General features: G+C 43.0%; 2 protein-coding genes across 2 annotated transcripts in view; both read right to left on the bottom strand.

Annotated features, from left to right (window-relative positions):
• LOC127523252 (pancreatic secretory granule membrane major glycoprotein GP2-like) overlaps positions 1-405 on the bottom strand; it is a 52,975-nt gene extending 52,570 nt beyond the window's left edge. Inside the window, exon 1 of the mRNA XM_051913762.1 lies at positions 26-405. Within this exon, the coding sequence (XP_051769722.1) occupies positions 26-254 (229 nt within the window). The 5' untranslated portion in view covers positions 255-405. The remainder of the gene's footprint in view (positions 1-25) is intronic.
• LOC127524260 (uncharacterized) lies at positions 320-21,466 on the bottom strand. The gene is made up of 7 exons (XM_051915721.1): positions 21,070-21,466; positions 12,028-12,099; positions 7,902-8,291; positions 1,322-1,711; positions 1,168-1,239; positions 525-916; positions 320-430 (listed from the first exon to the last, which is right to left on the bottom strand). Exons 1-7 carry the CDS (start codon positions 21,464-21,466, stop codon positions 428-430), a joined length of 1,716 nt encoding a protein of 571 aa, XP_051771681.1. The 3' UTR covers positions 320-427.
• Between the last annotated feature and the right edge of the window lie 1,174 nt (positions 21,467-22,640).

Here is a 22,640-nt window from a genome sequence, read left to right on the forward strand (position 1 = left end):
GAAGATCATATGAGTAAATGCTCACCAACACAGTAAGCTCCGCAAAATATTGGCTTGACAAACTCATAAACATAGTAATTTCCTGGACAGGCTTTGACTCTTATAGGGAGGGATTTGTAAGTACAGCAGCCACCCCGTGATGAGACACAGACCTGACGGGTGACCACTCCATCTTCCAGCTGTGGGTGAGGGCCGTCAAGCCACAGTGGGTAATAAGTGCCACACATGTTCCGATCGACACATGATTCTGGCATCTGAGCATTTTGACCATTGTAGAACAGCCTGTACCAGCCATTCCACTCCACATTAGAATCACAAGCGTCAGAGTAGTAATAATTACTATAATAGGAATTGTCAGTGGCTCTCCAAGGCTCGTCCAGACTGGTATAGTTGTCGCAGGGGTCGACACTTGGAGTGCTTAAAGATACTACTGTGAAATTGCAGAAAGTGCGCATTATAATAACATAAAAGCCTTCAATACAATTCATGATAATCATGACAAATACAAAGATGAATGAATGTACCTGCACAATATACAGGAACTGGATTGAAACACTTGGCCTGGTAAATTTGTAGACATAATAATTTGCAGGACAAGCTTTGACTTGGATTGGGTCGGATCTGTAGCGACTGCACTGATCATAGCGAGAGCCGTAAATTTCACGAGTAACAACTCCATCTTCTAGCCGAGGATGAGAGTCACCAAGATACAGTGAACTAAAACCTCCACATGACATGTAATAAAAACACCACTCAGGCATCTGAGCACTTGATCCATTAATGAAGAGTCGATACCAGCCATCCCATTCTACACGAGTGTCATCATGATCAGTTAAAGATTCATCCATATACCAGGAACGGAGTGTTCTTCTCCAGTCATTGTCAAGTATGTTGTAGTTATTGCACGGGTCATCATCTGTGTTAGTGAGAGATGATGAGATCAAAACAAAAGTTATATTTGAATTAGGATCTTTACAAGTGCAAATGTGAATCAGTCAAACATTGTAATAATCATGAAATTCATTAACAATTTATACATGACATGACTGCATAAAAGTGATGCTAGAAGTTCATGTATAAAAGTTGCCATTTAAACTGTAATCATTGAAAACAAAACAAAAAAGTAGATACTCATATATTCATTCAAATATATTATATACAACTTACTCAAGGTGATGCCAGATCCAGTAATTATATCTGGACTTACAGTGGAAACCACCTGTGAAATGGTGCTGACATCTAAAAAGAAGGAAATTCATGCCATGACAGAAATCACAGGTTTTAAAAAAAGACATTAAAAAAAATTAGAAAAGCAAGGTACCTGTACAGTATCCGGCACACCATAATTGTGGATTCACAAGTTCATAGACATAGTAATTGCCTGGACACACTTTCACTCTGATGGGTTTTAACTTGTATGCACAGCAGCCACTCCATTGATAACTACCACAGAGCTCCCTGATCACCACTCCATCCTCTATCTGAGGGTGAGGATCACTGAGCCACAGATTGATTTCTGTGTTACAGCTGTATGAACTAACACAGGTCTCTGACATCCGGATGTCCATTCCATTGTAGAAAAGCCGGTACCAGCCATTCCAGGAGAAAGAGTCATCACAAATGGAATCTCCACTTTCATTGTTGGCTCTCCAGGGACGATCCAGAGACTCATAGTTGTAGCAGGGATCACTGCTGATGCTTTGGAAAGCAACTGTCATGGACAAAAGAGATCTTTGTAAAATACTGATAAAATACTGTATTTAAATGGAAGACAATTTAGTTTTAGCCTGGTCTATGGCCCGAAATGCTCCACCAGCCCAAGATATTATAGGATAAGCAGTTTTGCAGAATTGATGGACTATTAGTTTTATGTCCCAAAATTACAATGATGTGAAATTCAATGATTTTTAACAGTCATATTTTTATCAGTGGTGTGGAGTTGATCCCAAAATGGGGCAAGAAGGTGTCTGTACATTCACAGCTTAATACATTGTACATAAAAAAAATCCCTCTTGCTTTTTGTCAGATCTGAAGTGGCTACAACTGACAAACTGTGCAAATAAGCAAGCTTTTTCTGACAAAGAACAGACTTCAGAGTGACCCAAAATTGTAATTACCATGTGCTCGTATACAGAGTTGTGAAATCTGAGAAACTGTTACAAATTATGTACAAATTATTACAAAATGTATCTACCACTGAATCATTCTTGCAGAAACAAGTGAAGTCTTTATGAATCCAACTGGATCTTACATGTGTGTTCAAGCATCTTATTTGTGTTGAATTTGTGGTAACACTTTACAATAAAGGTTCATTTGTTAACATAACATGAACTAACCATGAGCAATACATTTGTTACTGTATTTATTAATCTTTGTTAACCTTAGTTAATAAAAATACAGCTGTTCATAGTTGGTTCATGTAACTTCACAGTGCTTTAACTAATGTTAACAAATACAACTCTTGATTTTAATAAAGCAATAGTAAATGTTGAAATTAACATTAAGAAAGATTAATAAATGCTGTAGAAATGCAGTTCATTATTAGTTCATGTTAAAGGGGACCTATTATGCCCATTTTTACAAGACGTAATTTAAGTCTCAGGGTGTCCCCAGAATGTGTCTGAAGTTTCAGCTTAAAATACCTCACAGATCATTTATAAATCCATGTTGTAAATACCCATTTCTGACTACAGTCAAGAACAGGCTGTTCTCTTTCATAGGTTCACTCGACGCTGCGTAGCTATGATGCAATAGGAATGGCCTCTGGGTTTCCCGATTGTGTGAAGCCCGTGTAGAATCATGCCAATTCATTGGCTGATGGCGCGCTCCTCAGATTTCCCTGCCTTCACGAAGCGGCCATTTTAGCCCTTCTGCTACGGTTTATCTGGCCCGAATTTTGGATTGTTATTCAAGTGTTTCTTCATCTGCCTTTCAGCAACTGCAATAGTGGAACTCAGTTTTCCTTGCGGTGAAGTGCCATGGAGTTTCGTCGTTGTATACAGCCGTGCTCTCGTTTCATTGCGAGTGATGACCCACACATTAAGTGTGTTAAATGTTTGGGTTTTTTCGCACGTGCGCGAGGCTGTTCATGGCGCTTTTGATTGTAAATTCTGTGAAAATCTTCTTCTCAAAACTCTCCGCTCTAGACTCATGATTTTTGAGAAGGGGTCATCCATTTTACCCCCCATCGCGTTCCCGAAGCCGCCGAGGCCTCACGTGAATCCGCGACCTGGGGTTCGGGTGTAGAGGACATGGAGAGCGAGCAGATGGGCGTCGACCTTTCTCACCCTCCCTCTCCTAAGCACACGCGCAGGGTTTAGCCATTCGAATTCTCGCGTGATTTTCGGTGCCCTAGCCCGGAGGTGCGCAAGATGGTTTCCTTCGGGCTAGACAATGTTATTTACACCGCAGCGTCCGACTGAGGATTTTGGGCCTGCTTCAGCTGACGCTCTCCCAGCGGCCAGGAAGCACGGCCTTCTGTGGCCTATTCAGAGCTTATCGACATGCTTTTGCGTGCTACAGAGAAGCTCATTTTTAAGCGGCCCCAATTCTAGGCCAGTTTGGAGAAAGCTGCCCTTTTTCAGTGATCTGCATAGTGAGATTTCCAGATCTATGGAAGCAGCCGTTTTCTGCCCCCTTGACCCATGCGGCAGCTGCTGACTTTACCCACCTCATTGGTTCTGTGGAGCAGGGCTATACCGCCATTCCAGCATATGAAGACATGCTGGCTGCTACACACCTCTCTCCATCTTCGGCTCCTTCTTGGAAGTCCCGCCCCCTCCTTCCATCTAAACCATGCAGGACTACTTCCGCCTTTATTGGAAAGTCCTACATGGCAGCTGGTCAGGCTGGCATGGCCCTTCATGCAATGGCCATTCTCCAAGCCTACCAGGTGGATGTTTTGAAAGAAATGGACGAGGGTGATGGTCTGATGCCGGAAGCGGTCAAGGAGCTCCGCAGAGCCACAGATTTGGCCTTAAGAGCCACTAAACATACAGCGCATGCTATAGGGCACTCCATGATCATTCACCTATTCGCCCCACCTATGGCTCAATCTTACGGAAATCCGTGATAAGGAGAAGGTGTTCCTCATGGATGCCCCTATCCCTCAGTCTGGTTTGTTCGGGGAGGCAGTCAACACGGTGGTTGACAAATTTTGGGCCGCCAAGTCCCAGTTGGCTGCTCTCAGGCAGTTTATGCCCAGGAGAGTTAGGGACTCTTCTATCCTCTCCTCTTCTCTACCCAGAGAGCGCTCCTTGCATAGGAAGGATTCTGCCAATAGCAGAAGTGACCCAGTTCATCCCCCACCGACTATGGTTTGGGGAGCCTGTGGTCGCCCATTGCCCCGCCAGCGACCCCATAGGCATCTTGAGCTGAAGCGGCCCAGCAAGCCCTCCGCTCCAGCTCCTTCGAGACGCTCCTGACCCTCAAGCCAGACAGAAGAGAGCTTCCCCTGCCTTCCAAGGTTGGGTCAGACCGCGCAAGCGTTTCTGCCCATCTCTCACTCACTCTCCTCATTCAGCTCTGTCACATCCGCCGCCCAGTGCGTTTCGGTCACACAGGCTGTGGGCCCTCTCGTTCTGTGTCAGGACGCCAGGCGCTCTCCTTTGCGGTCGACCATGCTACCCTGCAAGGACCAGTTTGACACTCTAATACAAGTATGTCCTCTACATTGTAACACACTGCTTCCTCTATCACATTTCTTTCATGAATGGAGTATCGCCTTGGATTCTAAAAACAATGCAGTTCGGTTACACACTCCAGTTCTGTCGCAACAGAATGTTGACGCTGAAGACTATCATGTTTCAAACTCGTGCGGAGGACTGGTTTGTCACTATAGACCTGAAGGATGCATATTTTCATATTCAGGTTGTCTGGCGGCACAGGAAGTTCCTCAGATTCACCTTCGGAGGAAAGGTTTATCAGTACAAGGTTCTTCCCTTTGGCCTGGCCTTGGCACCCAGGACATTCATGAAATGCATGGATGCTGCTCTGGCCCCGTTGAGGCTCCAGGGCATCTGTATACTCAATTACCTGGACGATTGGCTCATTTTAGCCCACTCCACGAAATTAGTGACTCGTCACAGAGATGTCGTCCTTCACCACATTCGGTCTCTCGTCCTCAGACTGAATACCAAAAAGAGTGTTCTCGCCCCATCTCAGCAGACTGTGTTCTTAGGGGTTCACCTGGATTCTGTTCAGATGCAGGCCCGTCTGGCTCAGATTTCAAGTCTTGTTACATGTTTGGCCCACTTCAGGCTAGGCCATCATGTCTCTGTAAGGTTGCAGGCTCCTGGGCCTCATGGCTGCAGCCTCCCCTGTGCTACCCCTATGATTGCTTCACATGAGACCGTTTCTTTGGTGGATGAAGCTCTTAGGGGTCTGATCGACAGGACCGGCCTTTCGCCTGTTGAAAGTGTTGCGCATTTCTTTTCACGCCCTTTCGATATTTCGATTCCTCACTACTAAATATTCCATGGTCAAATGGTATCATAAAGTGGAAGCAACTGGGAACAACAGCAACTCAGCCACAAAGTGGTAGGCCACGTAAAATCACAGAGCGGGGTCAGCACACGCTGAGGCACACAGTGTGCAGAAGTCGACAACTTTCTGCACAGTCAATAGCTACAGACCATCCAAACTTCGTGTGGCCTTCAGATTAGCTCAAGAACAGTGCGTAGAGAGCTTCATGGAATGGGTTTCCATGGCCGAGCAGCTGCATCCAAGCCTTACATCACCAAGTGCAATGCAAAGCATTGGATGCAGTGGTGTAAAACTTCTGGAGTGACGAATCACGCTTCTCTGTCTGGCAATCCAATGGATGAGTCTGGGTTTGGCAGTTGCTAACTTCTTTAAAGCGAGTTGGGGATTTGCAAGCTCTCTCTGTTAGCGAGGCGTGTATGGACTTCGCCCCTGGTCTAGTTAAGGTAACCTTAAGACCAAGGCCAGGATATGTGCCCAAGGTCTTGTCTACACCATTTCGCTCTCAAGTTATCACCCTTCACTCATTCCATCCTCCTCCTTTCGCCTCTGATGAGGATGAAAAACTTCACTTGCTCTGCCCTGTCCGAGCTCTGAAGTCTTACGTAGATCACTCTAGCAGTTGGAGAAGAAAGAATTAGCTTTTGGTATGTTTTGGTGCTGGCCACTGCGGGCTAGCCGCATCGAAGCAGAGAATTTCTCACTGGGTTACGGAGGCTATTTGGCTGGCATATGAGGTGCGTGGTCTGTCTTTGGTTGTTATCTGGTTTTTCATTGTGCCAGATATGGCAGCGCTTTAGGTATATCATTCCCATTGCGTCATAGATACGCAGCGTCGAGTGAACCTATGAAAGAGAATGTCTCAGGTTACTGGTGTAACCTATGTTCTCTGAATAGGGATCGAAATACTGCGTCTGCTGCCAAGTTCCTCGCGCTGCCGACAAGTGGCCTTTTTCAGCAGAGAAATCTGAGGAGCAGATGGCGCATTCGTCAGTATAGGATGGTGACATAAGAGCATCGGGGCGGCGCCCATGCTATCAGCCAATGAATTGGCATGATTCTATATGGGCTTCAGACAATTGGCACACCCAGAGGGCATTCCCATTGCGTCATAGCTACGCAGCGTCTCGTTCCCTATTCAGAGAACATAGGTTATGCCAGTAACCTGAGACGTTTTCTTGCATGTGCCTTTAAATGCAAATGAGCTGTTGTGCCCTGCCCCCTCTCTACAGTCACAGTTCCTGCCTCAATCAGATTCTCTGCCAAATATTAACAAGATATCTGCTTGGTTCTGCTTGGTATAGTTCTTCTTTCATCATTAAAGTTTATTATTTCCACGCGTTTTAAAGCTATATCAGTTTAAACATCTAATGGATAGTTTTCTGAGTGCACTTATCTGAAGCTCACGCACACAGAGAGCTGTCAGACGTCAAGTCTCGTGAGTAACTTCTCTTTCTCATTTTTTGTTTTCTTTAAACTGTCAAATACACACAAGGTTCTGTCAAAAACACACACAGTTCACATAAACACAGTTAGTTATGTCTGTGAACATAAATAGCAGGCAATGTTACAGAATCGTATGTGTATATTAGATCTGTGGCACATTCCCTTTAAAAATAAAACTAATCCACTGCATTCAATGGCTCAGATGTGTACAGTGTACAGCTCGCTGAGGGTGAAAACTATGGCAATGCAGGGCTGTCAGTCAGCGGTCGTGGGTGGGTCCTGTGTCTAATGTGACGTCACATTAGCACCATGGCTAAAACAGGTCGTTGGGAGACACTGCTTATGATTTATGGGGATTAAAAAAAAAAAAAAAGGAGTGGGTGTATTTTAATCACTATATGGTGGTTGTGTACACACACTGCCAACACACATTTATGTCCAAACACCAATCAAAAGTGAATTTTGCATAACAGGCCCCCTTTAACGTAGTTAACTAACGTTAACTAAAGAACCTTATTGTAAAGTGTTACCGAGTTTGTAGCAGGCTGTTAAATTCATTTTACAAATACTGTATAAAAAAAAAAACACAAAAAGGACTGTTTGAGTATTGTGCGTTTTTTACTATACTTCTATTTTTTATTGGTTGTTTAATAATTTTGATGGAACCGGAATTGGAACCAGAATCTTTAGGCAGAACCGGAATTGGAACTGGAAAATTTCTTACGATTCCCAACCCTAGCCCAGTTTCTCCACCACATTCCATAATTCACACACCACTCAGACATCTGGGCACTTTCTCCATTCAAATACAGCTGATACCTGTGTTTCTCAAAAGCATTGTTAGCCTAAGTCGTACAGTCTTGGCAACAATTATATTTAATAATTACTAAAAATATTATAATATATATAAGAACATAAAATCCTTCAATACAATTCATGATAATCATGTGAGAAATAAAGATGAATGAATGTACCTGCACAATATACAGGAGCTGGGATTGAAAGAGTCGGTCTGGTAAATTTGTAGACATAATAATTTCCAGGACAAGCTTTGACTTGGATTGGGTTGGATCTGTAGCGACTGCACTGACCACCACGGGAGCCGTTAATTTCACAAGTAACAACTCCATCTTCTAGCCGAGGATGAGAGCCACCAAGATACAGAGCACTATAACCTCCACATGACATGGAAGGCAAACACCATTCAGGCATCTGAGCACTTGATCCATTAATGAAGAGTCGATACCAGCCATCCCATTCTACACGAGTGTCATCATGATCAGTTAAAGATTCACCAATATTCTGATAATTGAGTGTTCTCCATTGGTTGTCGAGTATGTTGTAGTTACTGCACGGGTCATAATCTGTTAGTGAGATGATGATGAGACCAAAACAAGTTATATTTCAATTAGGATCTTCACAAGTCCAAATGTGAACCAGTCAAACATTGTAATAATCACAAGATTCTTAAACCATTTATACACGACTGTGTAAAAGTGATGCTACAAGTTCATGTTTATAAACTGCCATTTAAACCATAATGCAGAACTTTCATTAGAAAAAAAAAGCTAATTTTGCTATTAAAACCTTGATATATTCATTCATATATTTTATATACAACTTACTCAAGGTGATACTGGATCCAGTGAATATATCTGGACTTACAGTGGAAACTGCCTGTGAAATGGTGTTGACATCTAAAAAGAAGGAAATTCAAAACATGACTGAAATAATTTGAAAAGGTTTGAAAGACTTAAAGAGAGAGCAAGAGAGAGAGAGAGAGAAAATGAGAAAAGCAAGGTACCTGTGCAGTATCCGGCACACCATAATCGTGGATTGACAAGTTCATATACATAGTAATTGCCTGGACACACTTTCACTCTGATGGGGTTTAACTTGTATTCACAGCAGCCACTCCAATAAGTCCCTCCACAGAGCTCCCTGATCACCACTCCATCCTCTATCTGAGGGTGAGGATCACTGAGCCACAGATTGATTTCTGTGTTACAGCTGTATGAACTAACACAGGTCTCTGACATCCGGATGTCCATTCCATTGTAGAAAAGCCGGTACCAGCCATTCCAGGAGAAAGAGTCATCACAAATGTAATCTCCACTTTCATTGTTGGCTCTCCAGGGACGATCCAGAGACTCATAGTTGTAGCAGGGATCACTGCTGATGCTTTGGAAAGCAACTGTCATGGACAAAAGAGATCTTTGTAAAATACGAATAAAATGCTGTATTTAAATGGAAGACAATTTAGTTTTAGCCTGGTCTATGGCCCGAAATGCTCCAGCAGCCCGAGACATTATAGGATAAGCAGTTTTGCAGAATTGATGGACTATTAGTTTTATGTCCCAAAATTACAATGATGTGAAATTCAATGATTTTTAACAGTCATATTTTTATCAGTGGTGTGGAGTTGATCCCAAAATGGGCCAAGAAGGTGTCTGTACATTCACAGCTTAATACATTGTACATAAAAAAAATCCCTCTTGCTTTTTGTCAGATCTGAAGTGGCTACAACTGACAAACTGTGCAAATAAGCAAGCTTTTTCTGACAAAGAACAGACTTCAGAGTGACCCAAAATTGTAATTACCATGTGCTCGCATACAGAGTTGTGAAATCTGAGAAACTGTTACAAATTTTACAATAAGGTTCATTTTTTTAACATAACATGAACTAACCATGAGCAATACATTTGTTACTGTATTTATTCATCTTTGTTAACCTTAGTTAATAAAAATACAGCTGTTCATAGTTGGTTCATGTAACTTCACAGTGCTTTAACTAATGTTAACAAATACAACTCTTGATTTTAATAAAGCAATAGTAAATGTTGAAATTAACATTAATAAAGATTAATAAATGCTGTAGAAATGCAGTTCATTAGTTCATGTTAAAGGGGACCTATTATGCCCATTTTTACAAGATGTAATTTAAGTCTCAGGTGTCCCCAGAATGTGTCTGTGAAGTTTCAGCTTAAAATACCTCACAGATAATTTATAAATCCATGTTGTAAATACCCATTTCTGACTACAGTAAAGAACAGGCTGTTTTCGTGCATGTGCCTTTAAATGCAAATGAGCTACTGTGCCCCGCCCCCTCTCTACAATCACCGTTCCTGCCTCAATCGGATTCTCTGCCAAATGTTAACAAAATATCTGCTTGGTTTTGATTATCATCTATATCGCAATGACTCTCACGGATAGTATAATTGTTGTTTTTTTCATTAAAGTTTATTTCCACACGTTTTAAACATCTAATGGATAGTTTTCTGAGTGCACTTATCTGAAGCTCACGCACACAGAGAGCTGTCAGACGTCAAGTCTCGTGAGTAACTTCTCGTTCTCATTTTTTGTTTTCTTCAAACTGTCAAAAACACACACAGTTCACATAAACACAGTTCACATAAACACAGTTAGTTATGTCTGCGAACGTAAATAGCAGGCAATGTTACAGAATCATATGTGTATATTAGATCTGTGGCGCATTCCCTTCAAAAATAAAACTAATCCACTGCATTCAATGGCTCAGATGTCAGTAAATGGAGACTGTTATGTTCACTCTTACATCCAACAACAAAACATCTCAATTACTTGGCAGACGTTGTTGTCGCTACAGCTGCTCGAGCACAGAGAAAATGGCGGACAGCATACAGCTCTCTGAGGGCAGAAACTATGGCAATGCAGGGCTGTCAGTCAGCGGTCGTGGGTGGGGCCTGTGGCTAATGTGACGTCACATTAGCACCATGGCTAAAACAGGTCTTTGGGAGACACTGCTTATGATTTATGGGGATTAAAAAAAAAAAAAGGAGTGGGTGTATTTTTATCACTATATGGTGGTTGTGTACACACACTGCCAACACACATTTATGTCCAAACACCAATCAAAAGTGAATTTTGCATAACAGGCCCCCTTTAATGTAGTTAACTAACGTTAACTAATGAACCTTATTGTAAAGTGTTACCGAATTTGTAGCAGGCTGTTAAATTCATTTTACAAATACTGTATAAAAAAACACAAAAAGGACTGTTTGAGTATTGTGCGTTTTTCCCCATACTACTATTTTTTATTGGTTGTTTAGTAATTTTAATGGAACCAGAATCGGAACCAGAATCTTTAGGCAGAACCGGAATTGGAACTGGAAAATTTCTTACGATTCCCAACCCTAGCCCAGTTTCTCCACCACATCCCATATAACTCACACACCACTCAGACGTCTGGGCACTTTCTCCATTCAAATACAGCTGATACCTGTGTTTCTCAAAAGCATTGTTAGCCTAAGTCGTACAGTCTTGGCAACAATTATATTTAATAATTACTAAAAATATTATAATATATATATATATATATATATATATATATATATAAGAACATAAAATCCTTCAATACAATTCATGATAATCATGTCAAATATAAAGATGAATGAATGTACCTGCACAATATACAGGAGCTGGGATTGAAAGAGTCGGCCTGGTCAGTTTGTAGACATAATAATTTCCAGGACAAGCTTTGACTTGGATTGGGTTGGATCTGTAGCGACTGCACTGACCACCACGGGAGCCGTTAATTTCACGAGTAACAACTCCATCTTCTAGCTGAGGATGAGAGCCACCAAGATACAGAGCACTATAACCTCCACATGACATGGAAGGCAAACACCATTCAGGCATCTGAGCACTTGATCCATTAATGAAGAGTCGATACCAGCCATCCCATTCTACACGAGTGTCATCATGATCAGTTAAAGATTCACCAATATACTGGTAATTGAGTGTTCTCCATTGGTTGTCGAGTATGTTGTAGTTACTGCACGGGTCATAATCTGTTAGTGGGAGATGATGAGACCAAAACAAGTTATATTTCAATTAGGATCTTCACAAGTGCAAATGTGAACCAGTCAAACACTGTAATAATCACAAGATTCTTAAACCATTTATACACGACTGTGTAAAAGTGATGCTACAAGTTCATATTTATAAACTGCCATTTAAACCATAATGCAGAACTTTCATTTGAAAAAAAAAAAAAAAAAAAAGCTAATTTTGCTATTAAAACCTTGATATATTCATTCATATATTTTATATACAACTTACTCAAGGTGATACTGGATCCAGTGAATATATCTGGACTTACAGTGGAAACTGCCTGTGAAATGGTGTTGACATCTAAAAAGAAGGAAATTCAAAACATGACTGAAATAATTTGAAAAGGTTCGAAAGACTTAAAGAGAGAGCGAGAGAGAGAGAGAGAGAGAGCGAGAGAGAGAGAGAGAGCGAGAGAGAGAGAGCGAGAGAGAGAGAGAAAATTAGAAAAGCAAGGTACCTGTGCAGTATCCGGCACACCATAATCGTGGATCGACAAGTTCATATACATAGTAATTGCCTGGACACACTTTCACTCTGATGGGTTTTAACTTGTATTCACAGCAGCCTCCCCAATAAGACCCTCCACAGAGCTCCCTGATCACCACTCCATCCTCTATCTGAGGGTGAGGATCACTGAGCCACAGATTGATGTATGTGTTACAGCTGTATGAACTAACACAGGTCTCTGACATCCGGATGTCCATTCCATTGTAGAAAAGCCGGTACCAGCCATTCCAGGAGAAATGTTCATCACAAATGTTATCTCCACTTTCATTGTTGGCTCTCCAGGGACGATCCAGAGACTCATAGTTGTAGCAGGGATCACTGCTGATGCTTTGGAAAGCAACTGTCATGAACAAAAGAGATCTTTATAAAATACTAATAAAATACTGCATTTAAATGGAAGACAATTAAGTATTAGCCCGCTCTATGGCCCGAAATGCTCCAGCAGCCCGAGACCTTATAGGATAAGCAGTTTTGCAGAATTGATGGACTATTAGTTTTATGTCCCAAAATTACAATGATGTGAAATTCAATGATTTTTAACAGTCATATTTTTATCAGTGGTGTGGAGTTGATCCCAAAATGGGCCAAGAAGGTGTCTGTACATTCACAGCTTAATACATTGTACATAAAAAAAATCCCTCTTGCTTTTTGTCAGATCTGAAGTGGCTACAACTTACAAACTGTGCAAATAAGCAAGCTTTTTCTGACAAAGAACAGACTTCAGAGTGACCCAAAATTGTTATTACCATGTGCTCGCATACAGAGTTGTGAAATCTGAGAAACTGTTACAAATTTTACAATAAGGTTCATTTGTTAACATAACATGAACTAACCATGAGCAATACATTTGTTACTGTATTTATTAATCTTTGTTAACCTTAGTTAATAAAAATACAGCTATTCATAGTTGGTTCATGTAACTTCACAGTGCTTTAACTAATGTTAACAAATACAACTCTTGATTTTAATAAAGCAATAGTAAATGTTGAAATTAACATTAAGAAAGATTAATAAATGCTGTAGAAATGCAGTTCATTATTAGTTCATGTTAAAGGGGACCTATTATGCCCATTTTTACAAGATGTAATTTAAGTCTCAGGTGTCCCCAGAATGTGTCTGAAGTTTCAGCTTAAAATACCTCACAGATCATTTATAAATCCATGTTGTAAATACCCATTTCTGACTACAGTAAAGAACAGGCTGTTTTCGTGCATGTGCCTTTAAATGCAAATGAGCTACTGTGCCCCGCCCCCTCTCTACGATCACAGTTCCTGCCTCAATCGGATTCTCTGCCAAATGTTAACAAAATATCTGCTTGGTTTTGATTATCATCTATATCGCAATGACTCTCACGGATAGTATAGTTCTTTTTTTTTTTCATTAAAGTTTATTTCCACACGTTTTAAAGCTATATCAGTTTAAACATCTAATGGATAGTTTTCTGAGTGCACTTATCTGAAGCTCACGCACACAGGGAGCTGTCAGACGTCAAGTCTCGTGAGTAACTTCTCATTCTCATTTTTTGTTTTCTTCAAACTGTCAAATACAGGTTCTGTCAAAAACACACACAGTTTACATAAACACAGTTAGTTATGTCTGTGAACGTAAATAGCAGGCAATGTTACAGAATCGTATGTGTATATTAGATCTGTGGCGCATTCCCTTTAAAAATAAAACGTCTTGGTTATGTATATAACCTTAGTTCCCTGAATAGGGAACGAGACGCTGCGTAGTCGCTATGGGAACGCCTCTGCGTGATGTCGTCATGAAGCACGTATGAAATCTGTCCAATCAGGAGACGGAACGTCATAGGCGGGTGACGTCACTGACCAGGAACTATAAAGCCAGCCCGAAAACACTCTCATTCAGATTCTGAATTACTGAAGCAAGTCGCTTACGGGCATGACGGGAGTATGCCCGTAAGCGAGTATCCCAACGTCGCCATACGAGCAAGTGACCGTTCGTGTAAGGCCTCAGCGCTCAACTCACAGTAACACCTGCGCCCCCGGAGTGGAGCCGAGGTCTAATTCATAAAACCTCACAAATGTATGCGGTGAGGACCAGCCTGCCGCATCACAAACATCATTTAGGGAAACCCCTGAGATTAAAGCCTTAGAGGCAGCCATACTCCTGGTTGAATGAGCCCGGACGGCCAAGGGTGAAGGCTGTCCAACTGACTCCTAAGCAAGTGAGATGGCCTCGACCACCCACTTGCTCATTCTCTGCTTGTATGCAGGGAGACCCTTCCTAGGTGCTCCAAAACATACAAATAGCTGATCAGCTTTTCTCCACATGGCAGCTCTGTGGACATAAGCATCCAGCGCCCTCACCGGGCACAGCAGATTTAGCTTTTCCTAATCCAAGGACGTAAAAGGAGGAGGACAGAAGGCCTGCAGCACAATAGGTCTCACAGGATTAGTGAGAACCTTAGGTATGTATCCCGGTCTGGGATGAAGGAAAGCCTTAACATTACCAGACGCAAATTCAAGGCACGATGGAGACACCAACAGGGCCTGAATGTCTCCAATTCTCTTGAGAGACGTAATAGAAAGCAGAAACACTGTTTTGAGCGTTAGGAATTTTTCTGGCACCTCCTCAATGGGTTCGAAGGGGGCCATAGAAAGGCCTTGCAACACAATTGCCAAATCCCAAGCCGGTACTCTCGTGCGAGCTGCGGGTCTCAACCTCAAAGTGCCACGGAGGAAACGAGTGATAAGTGGGTGTCTCCCCAAAGATACCCCACTCAAAGGAGCATGGTAAGCAGCTAAGGCTGCCACGTACACCTTCAATGTGGAGGGGGATAACCCTAAAGAAAATCTATCCTGTAGGAAATCCAGTACTGCGCTAACTGGGCAGTTAACAGGATCCCACTGGTGATTTTCACACCAAGAAGTGAATAATCTCCACTTCAAAGAGTAGAGTTTCCTCGTGGAGGGAGCTCTGGATTGGAGAATGGTCTCTACAACCTCGGTTGAGAGACCGGAACCTCTGAGCTGTGCCCCCTCAGAGGCCATGCCCACAGCTTCCATAGCTCCGGACGGGGGTGCAAAATCAGATCGCCCGCCTGAGAGAGAAGGTCCCTCCTGATCGGAATCTCCATCGGAGACCCGTCGAGAAGGGATACCAGGTCCGAGAACTATACTCGAGCCGGCCAAAACGGGGCTACTAACAACAGACGGGCCCCGTCCCGGCTGGAAGGAAATATTTCAGTGCTAGAAATACCGCCAGCATCTCCAGGCAATTTATGTGCCATGAAAGATGATGGTCCTGCCAAAGACCTTGAGTCGAGCGACCACTCATGATCGCCCCCCAGCCCGTGAGGGACGCATCTGTCGTTAGCGTGACGCGACGACTGAGAGCCCCCAGCACAGGTCCCTGGGACAGAAACCAAGATTGCTTCCATATGACTAGAGCACGTAAGCATCGCCGCGTGACTCTGATCATACGAAAAAGATTCCCCCTCGGTGAGAACCCCTTGATTTTGAGCCACCACTGCAATGGTCTCATGTTCAGCAGGCCAAAAGGTATCACGTTGGACGCTGCTGCCATAAGACCTAACAGTCTCTGGAACTGTTTGACAGTGAGTGACTGGCCTAGCTTTATGTCTGAGACAGTCGAGAGAATCGATGTTATGCGAGCCGGAGATAGACGGGCGCGCATAATCACCGAATCCCACACCACGCCTAGATAAGTGGTCCTCTGCGCCGGAGAAAGCACACTTTTCTTTGCGTTTAATCTCAACCCCAACCTCCTCATGTGAGCGAGAACAACATCTCGATGTTGGACCGCCATCTACTCTGATTGAGCCAGAATCAACCAATCGTCTATGTAGTTTAAGATGCGGATTCCCTGCATACGCAAGGGTGTCAGAGCCGCGTCTACACACTTGGTGAAGGTGCGAGGTGACAATGCTAGGCCGAAGGAAAGAACCCGATATTGGTATGCTTCGCCCCCGAAAGCAAACCTTAGGAACTTCCTGTGTTGCGGGAGGATTGATACATGGAAGTATGCGTCTTTTAGATCTATCGTGACAAACCAGTCCTCGGACCTGATTTGTGACACGATGTGTTTGACTGTCAGCATTTTGAACTTGAGCTTTGCTACTGTTCGATTCAACTGCCGCAGATCTAAAATTGGACGCAATCCCCCGTCTTTCTTTGGCACAATGAAATAGCAGCTGTAAAACCCTGACTCCCTGCTGGGAGGAGGAACCCTTTCTATAGCCTCCTTTTGCAAGAGAGTCTGTACTTCTTGTGCCATTACCAGAGCCTGCTCGGGGCCCACCATAGTGGGCAGGACCCCGTTGAATCGGGGTGGGCATGTTCTGAACTGAATCGCATACCCCTTTTCTATCGTGTGCAGGACCCACTGAGATACTTTTGACAGATGATTTTTCCACTCTGACAAAAAATCTACTAAGGGAACCAGCCTCTCGAGGTTGGCCTCTGGTGGAATATGGGCAGCCAGCACAGTGCCCTGAAGCGGAACCCCGGCAGGGAACAACTGAACTGACTGCAGAGAAAGCGCGCCACCCTCGGGTGACACGCGAGGAGCTACTACGCCCCGGTATGATAGCGGGGTTGGCAGAGCTCCCCCCTGAGGGCACCGAAGACAAACAGGCACCGTTGAGAGAGGTGAACACTGTTTGACTCCGGAGGGGATTTCTTTGCCGAAGCCCTCTTAGCCACAATGACAGCCCTCAGATCTGTCTTGCCCTTGTAGGACTTTGGCTGCGAGCGTTGCCCCGCCTCCCAGCTCCTTGGAGGGGGAGTACGGGTAGCAACGCTCTGCTTCTGCTGTTGTCTGTGATGTTGTGAGGAGCTCGTACTCGGCTTCGGCTGCTCCTGCCCAGCAGCTGAAGGGACTTGGGCACGACGAGGAAGAAACTGCTGCATAGCAGCAGCCTGCTTCCTCGCCTCCTGAAACCTCTCAGTGACAGAAGTGATAGCGTCACCAAAGAGGCCAGACGGATTCAGTGGGGCATCCAAGAGAAACGTCTTGTCACGATTTTTAATGTTAGACAGATTTAGCCAGAGATGGCGCTCCATAGCCACCAGGGCTGCCATAGAGCGGCCGATTGACTTGGCCGTCTCCTTGGTGGCACGGAGCGCTAAATCTGCTGACTGACGCAACTCATGAATAAAATAAGCCCCCACTTCCTCACTATGCTTGAATGATGCTTGAATGATGGCCATAGTATGTAAGCATGCCGCAGCCTGACCTGCTGCCGAGTACACTTTGCCCACTAATGCTGATCTAGTCTTTAGCGGCAACGTCAGGGCTTTGAGGGACGATGCCGCCTGTGGAGAGAGATGGCTCGCGAGCGTCTCTTCCGCTCTCGGCATCGCCCCATACCCGTGTTTTCTCATACCCACCACGTTACTGTATGTGGAGGTTTGAGGAGAGTAAACACGGGATGATCGTGGTCTCTTCCACGATCTCGACACCTCAGTGTGGAGATCGGGAAAAAATGGTAGTGCCCGACGTGGAGGTAGAGCAGACCTTGATGGTAGGAAGCGTTCATCAAGTTTACTTCCAGTTCTCTGCTCTTGCTTCTCGGCTGGCCAATCGATATCGAGCCTGGCAACAGCGCAAGTAAGCACCTCCATGAGCTCCTCGCTCGCGGGAGAGTGAAGTGGCGAGTCTTCAGTCTCTCCTGTTGTCACGCTAACAACGTCCAGCTCCTCAGAACTAGATGCCATTAACATGACTGTGTCGACTGGAGCGGAAGAAACCGCAACGCGTGCTTCCTGCCTCCGAATGGACACACCGGATGCAGCAGGTGAAGGCAGAGATAAGGCAGGGCCCGTCTCTAACCCCGCTGCTACATCCATTTGCGAATCCCAGGACATGAGACGCCGTCCTGCCTCAGCAGAAGCGGGGCCCGAGCCCTGGGGCACGCGAACCGAGCCACTCTCCTCAAAGAGGGCTCGGCGGGAGCGCAGCGTCCTCAAAGGAAACTGTTCACAATGCACACAGGCAGCCCCCTCGAGAGCTGCCTGGGCATGCTGCGCTCCCAAACAAACAACACAGAGATCGTGTGTATCCCCACCCATAATAAAACGAGGGCAGGGATGAACACACTTTCTAAACTGCTGTTCGCTTGCCATAATACCAATTTTTAAATGAATGACGGTAGACAGACAACAATAAATAAAGACAGACAAGATACACGTAGCTCTTGCTGAAGACACAGAAGCTGAATGAGAGTGTTTTCGGGCTGGCTTTATAGTTCCTGGTCAGTGACGTCCCCCGCCTATGACGTTCCGTCTCCTGATTGGACAGATTTCATACGTGCTTCATGACGACATCACGCAGAGGCGTTCCCATAGCGACTACGCAGCGCGAGTTCCCTTGAAAGGGAACTAATCCACTGCGTTCAATGCCTCAGATGTCAGTAAATGGAGACTGTTATGTTCACTCTTACATCCAACAACAAAACATCTCAATTACTTGGCAGACGTTGTTGTCGCTACAGCTGCTCGAGCACGGAGAAAATGGCGGACAACAGCTCGCTGAGGGCGGAAACTATGGCAATCCAGGGCTGTCAGTCAGCGGTCGTGGGTGGGGCCTGTGGCTAATGTGACGTCACATTAGCACCATGGCTAAAAACAGGTCGTTGGGAGACACTGCTTATGATTTATGGGGATTAAAAAAAAAAAAAAAGGAGTGGGTGTATTTTTATCACTATATGGTGGTTGTGTACACACACTGCCACCACACAGTGTGTGTCCACAACATCAATCAAATGGTGTATGTCCAAACACCAATCAAAAGTGAATTTTGCATAACAGGCCTCCTTTAATGTAGTTAACTAACGTTAACTAATGAACCTTATTGTAAAGTGTTACCGAATTTGTAGCAGGCTGTTAAACTCACTTTACAAATACTGTATAAAAAAAACACAAAAAGGACTGTTTGAGTATTGTGCGTTTTTTCCCATACTACTATTTTTTTATTTGTTGTTTAGGAATTTTAATGGAACCGGAATCGGAACCAGAATCGGAACTGGAAAATTTCTTACGATTCCCAACCCTAGCCCAGTTTCTCCACCACATCCCATATAACTCACACACCACTCAGACATCTGGGCACTTTCTCCATTCAAATACAGCAGATACCAGCCACGCCATTCAACACGGGTGTCATCATATCCAGAGAACTGGTTTTGCTGCATGTTTCTACAATATCCATTAAGAGTGGTGTAATCACAGCACTAAAGTGGCTTTGGATAAAAGCTTCTACATGAAACTTAAAAGTAAATGCTTATGGATGAAGTGAAAATAAAGAATTCTTTTAACAGTTATTGCGTGTTTGCTGGGAAAACAATTTGCTTAGAAATGTGATTATAACCGTCACGTCTACCATCATCTCCAGTTGGTTTTCAGGTTTTGCTGTTCCTGCTCTGACCAGCAGGTGAAGTCTGGTGTTACTGTTCTGCTTTCTATTGTGGATTGCCCCACCTGTTACTCTGCCCATTTCACCTCTTCATAATTAGCATCTCATGCTAATTATGAACATGCTATGCATGCTATGCATTTGATGGACACTTTACTATCCCATGAGGCCATGCGAGAGGATTTATGAATGGCAGTGGAGCGACGCATATAACACAGGTAGGTCGCATAACAGTAACAACATGATGAATGTAGTACATCCGAATTTCGTTCATTCTACCCATATTCATACTATACAGAACGCTTTTTTAACAGTGGCAAAATAAGTTCAAATGTAGAAGCTACTCAGTATGCAATTTTGGGCACAACACTGGACTGTGTTTCTCAAAAGCATTGTCAGCCCAAGTCGTACAGTCTTGGCAACAATTATATTTAATAATTACTAAAAATATTATATATAAGAACATAAAATCCTTCAATACAATTCATGATAATCATGTCAAATATAAAGATGAATGAATGTACCTGCACAATAAACAGGAGCTGGGATTGAAAGAGTCGGCCTGGTAAATTTGTAGACATAATAATTTCCAGGACAAGCTTTGACTTGGATTGGGTCGGATCTGTAGCGACTGCACTGACCACCACGGGAGCCATTAATTTCACGAGTAACAACTCCATCTTCTAGCCGAGGATGAGAGCCACCAAGATACAGAGCACTATAACCTCCACATGACATGGAAGGCAAACACCATTCAGGCATCTGAGCACTTGATCCATTAATGAAGAGTCGATACCAGCCATCCCATTCTACATGAGTGTCATCATGATCAGATATGTATCCAAACATAGACTGGTAATTGAGTGTGCTTCTCCAGTGGTTGTCGAGTATGTTGTAGTTACTGCACGGGTCATAATCTGTTAGTGAGATGATGATGAGATCAAAACAAGTTATATTTCAATTAGGAACTTCACAAGTCCAAATCTGAACCAGTCAAACACTGTAATAATCACGAGATTCTTAAACCATTTATACACGACTGTGTAAAAGTGATGCTACAAGTTCATGTATATACATTGCCATTTAAACCATAATGCAGAACTTTCATTGGAAAAAAACAACAAAAAAAAGCTAATTTTGCTATTAAAACCTTGATATATTCGTTCATATATTTTATATACAACTTACTCAAGGTGATACTGGATCCAGTGAATATATCTGGACTTACAGTGGAAACTGCCTGTGAAATGGTGTTGACATCTAAAAAGAAGGAAATTCAAAACATGACTGAAATCATTTGAAAAGGTTTGAAAGACTTAAAGAGAGAGCAAGAGAGAGAGAGAGAGAATGAGACAAGCAAGGTACCTGTGCAGTATCCGGCACACCATAATTGTGGATTCACAAGTTCATAGACATAGTAATTGCCTGGACACGCTTTCACTCTGATGGGGTTTAACTTGTATGCACAGCAGCCTCCCCAATAAGACCCTCCACAGAGCTCCCTGATCACCACTCCATCCTCTATCTGAGGGTGAGGATCACTGAGCCACAGATTGATGTATGTGTTACAGCTGTATGAACTAACACAGGTCTCTGACATCTGGATGTCCATTCCATTGTAGAAAAGCCGGTACCAGCCATTCCAGGAGAAATGTTCATCACAAATGTAATCTCCACTTTCATTGTTGGCTCTCCAGGGACGATCCAGAGACTCATAGTTGTAGCAGGGATCACTGCTGATGCTTTGGAAAGCAACTGTCATGGACAAAAGAGATCTTTGTAAAATACTGATAAAATACGGTATTTAAATGGAAGACAATTTAGTTTTAGCCTGGTCTATGGCCCGAAATGCTCCAGCAGCCCGAGACCTTATAGGATAAGCAGTTTTGCAGAATTGATGGACTATTAGTTTTGTGTCCCAAAATTACAATGAGTAATTTCATCATTTTTAACAGTAATATTCTAACCAGTGGTGTGGAGTTGATCCCAAAATGGGGCAAGAAGTTGTCTGTACATAAAAAAAAAAAAAAAAATCTGTCTTGCTTCTTGTCAGCTCTTAAATATGTGCAAATAAGCAAGCTTTTTCTGACAAAGAACAGACTTCAGACTGACCCAAGATTGTTATTACCATGTTCTCACATACAGAGTTTTGAGATTTGAGAAACTGTTACAAATAACAGAGCTAGAGGAGTGTTGAGAATGGGTGGATGTGAGAGAACAACACAGTAGCAAACAGAATGGCTGATGGACTGCAAATCACCAATTTTAACTGGCTAAAGCAAGCTTAATTTCTTGAACAATCCATTTAGACAAATATTAAATGGTCTAATAAATACTACAATTAGATTTGATACCGACATTAAATAAAATTCATGTTATTATCAGTATCACCAGAGTAAAAATGTTAAGTCCTCTCACACAAAGCACGATAAAGTTTTAATAATCATTTGAATTCTATGAGAATAGTGGAGTACACACCACAACTAATAATAATGAAACCAAGGAACTATATTGTTGGAATCACTTTCAGAATGATTTCATCCAGCTGACAAACAATAAAAACCTTGACATTGTCAGAATCCATCCGGTTTTAAAGAGTATTCTAAAGCAGCAGACGACATAATGCATAAAGCATGTGCTTCTAATAAACAGAACAATATAGCCTTTATTACAGTTATCTTTAGAATTATCATTCTTTGTGTGAACAGGCCTTTAAAATGTATACATACAGTAGATTATACATATATCTACATAAAGTAGGTACACACAGTGCATAATAGTACATAGGAGGCTGATATGTTGGAATATGGTTGACAAATTTACCCTTTCTGAGGCCCAGAGCAAATCTCAGTGTCCTAGCACCCTATGTTAAGCCTTATTTGAAAAAATCTGAGTCCTTCTAGACAGCACTCGAAAGCTTGATAGACAAGTTAATC

Source organism: Ctenopharyngodon idella, chromosome 12 (genome assembly GCF_019924925.1).
Source record: "Ctenopharyngodon idella isolate HZGC_01 chromosome 12, HZGC01, whole genome shotgun sequence".
Lineage (NCBI taxonomy): Eukaryota > Metazoa > Chordata > Actinopteri > Cypriniformes > Xenocyprididae > Ctenopharyngodon > Ctenopharyngodon idella.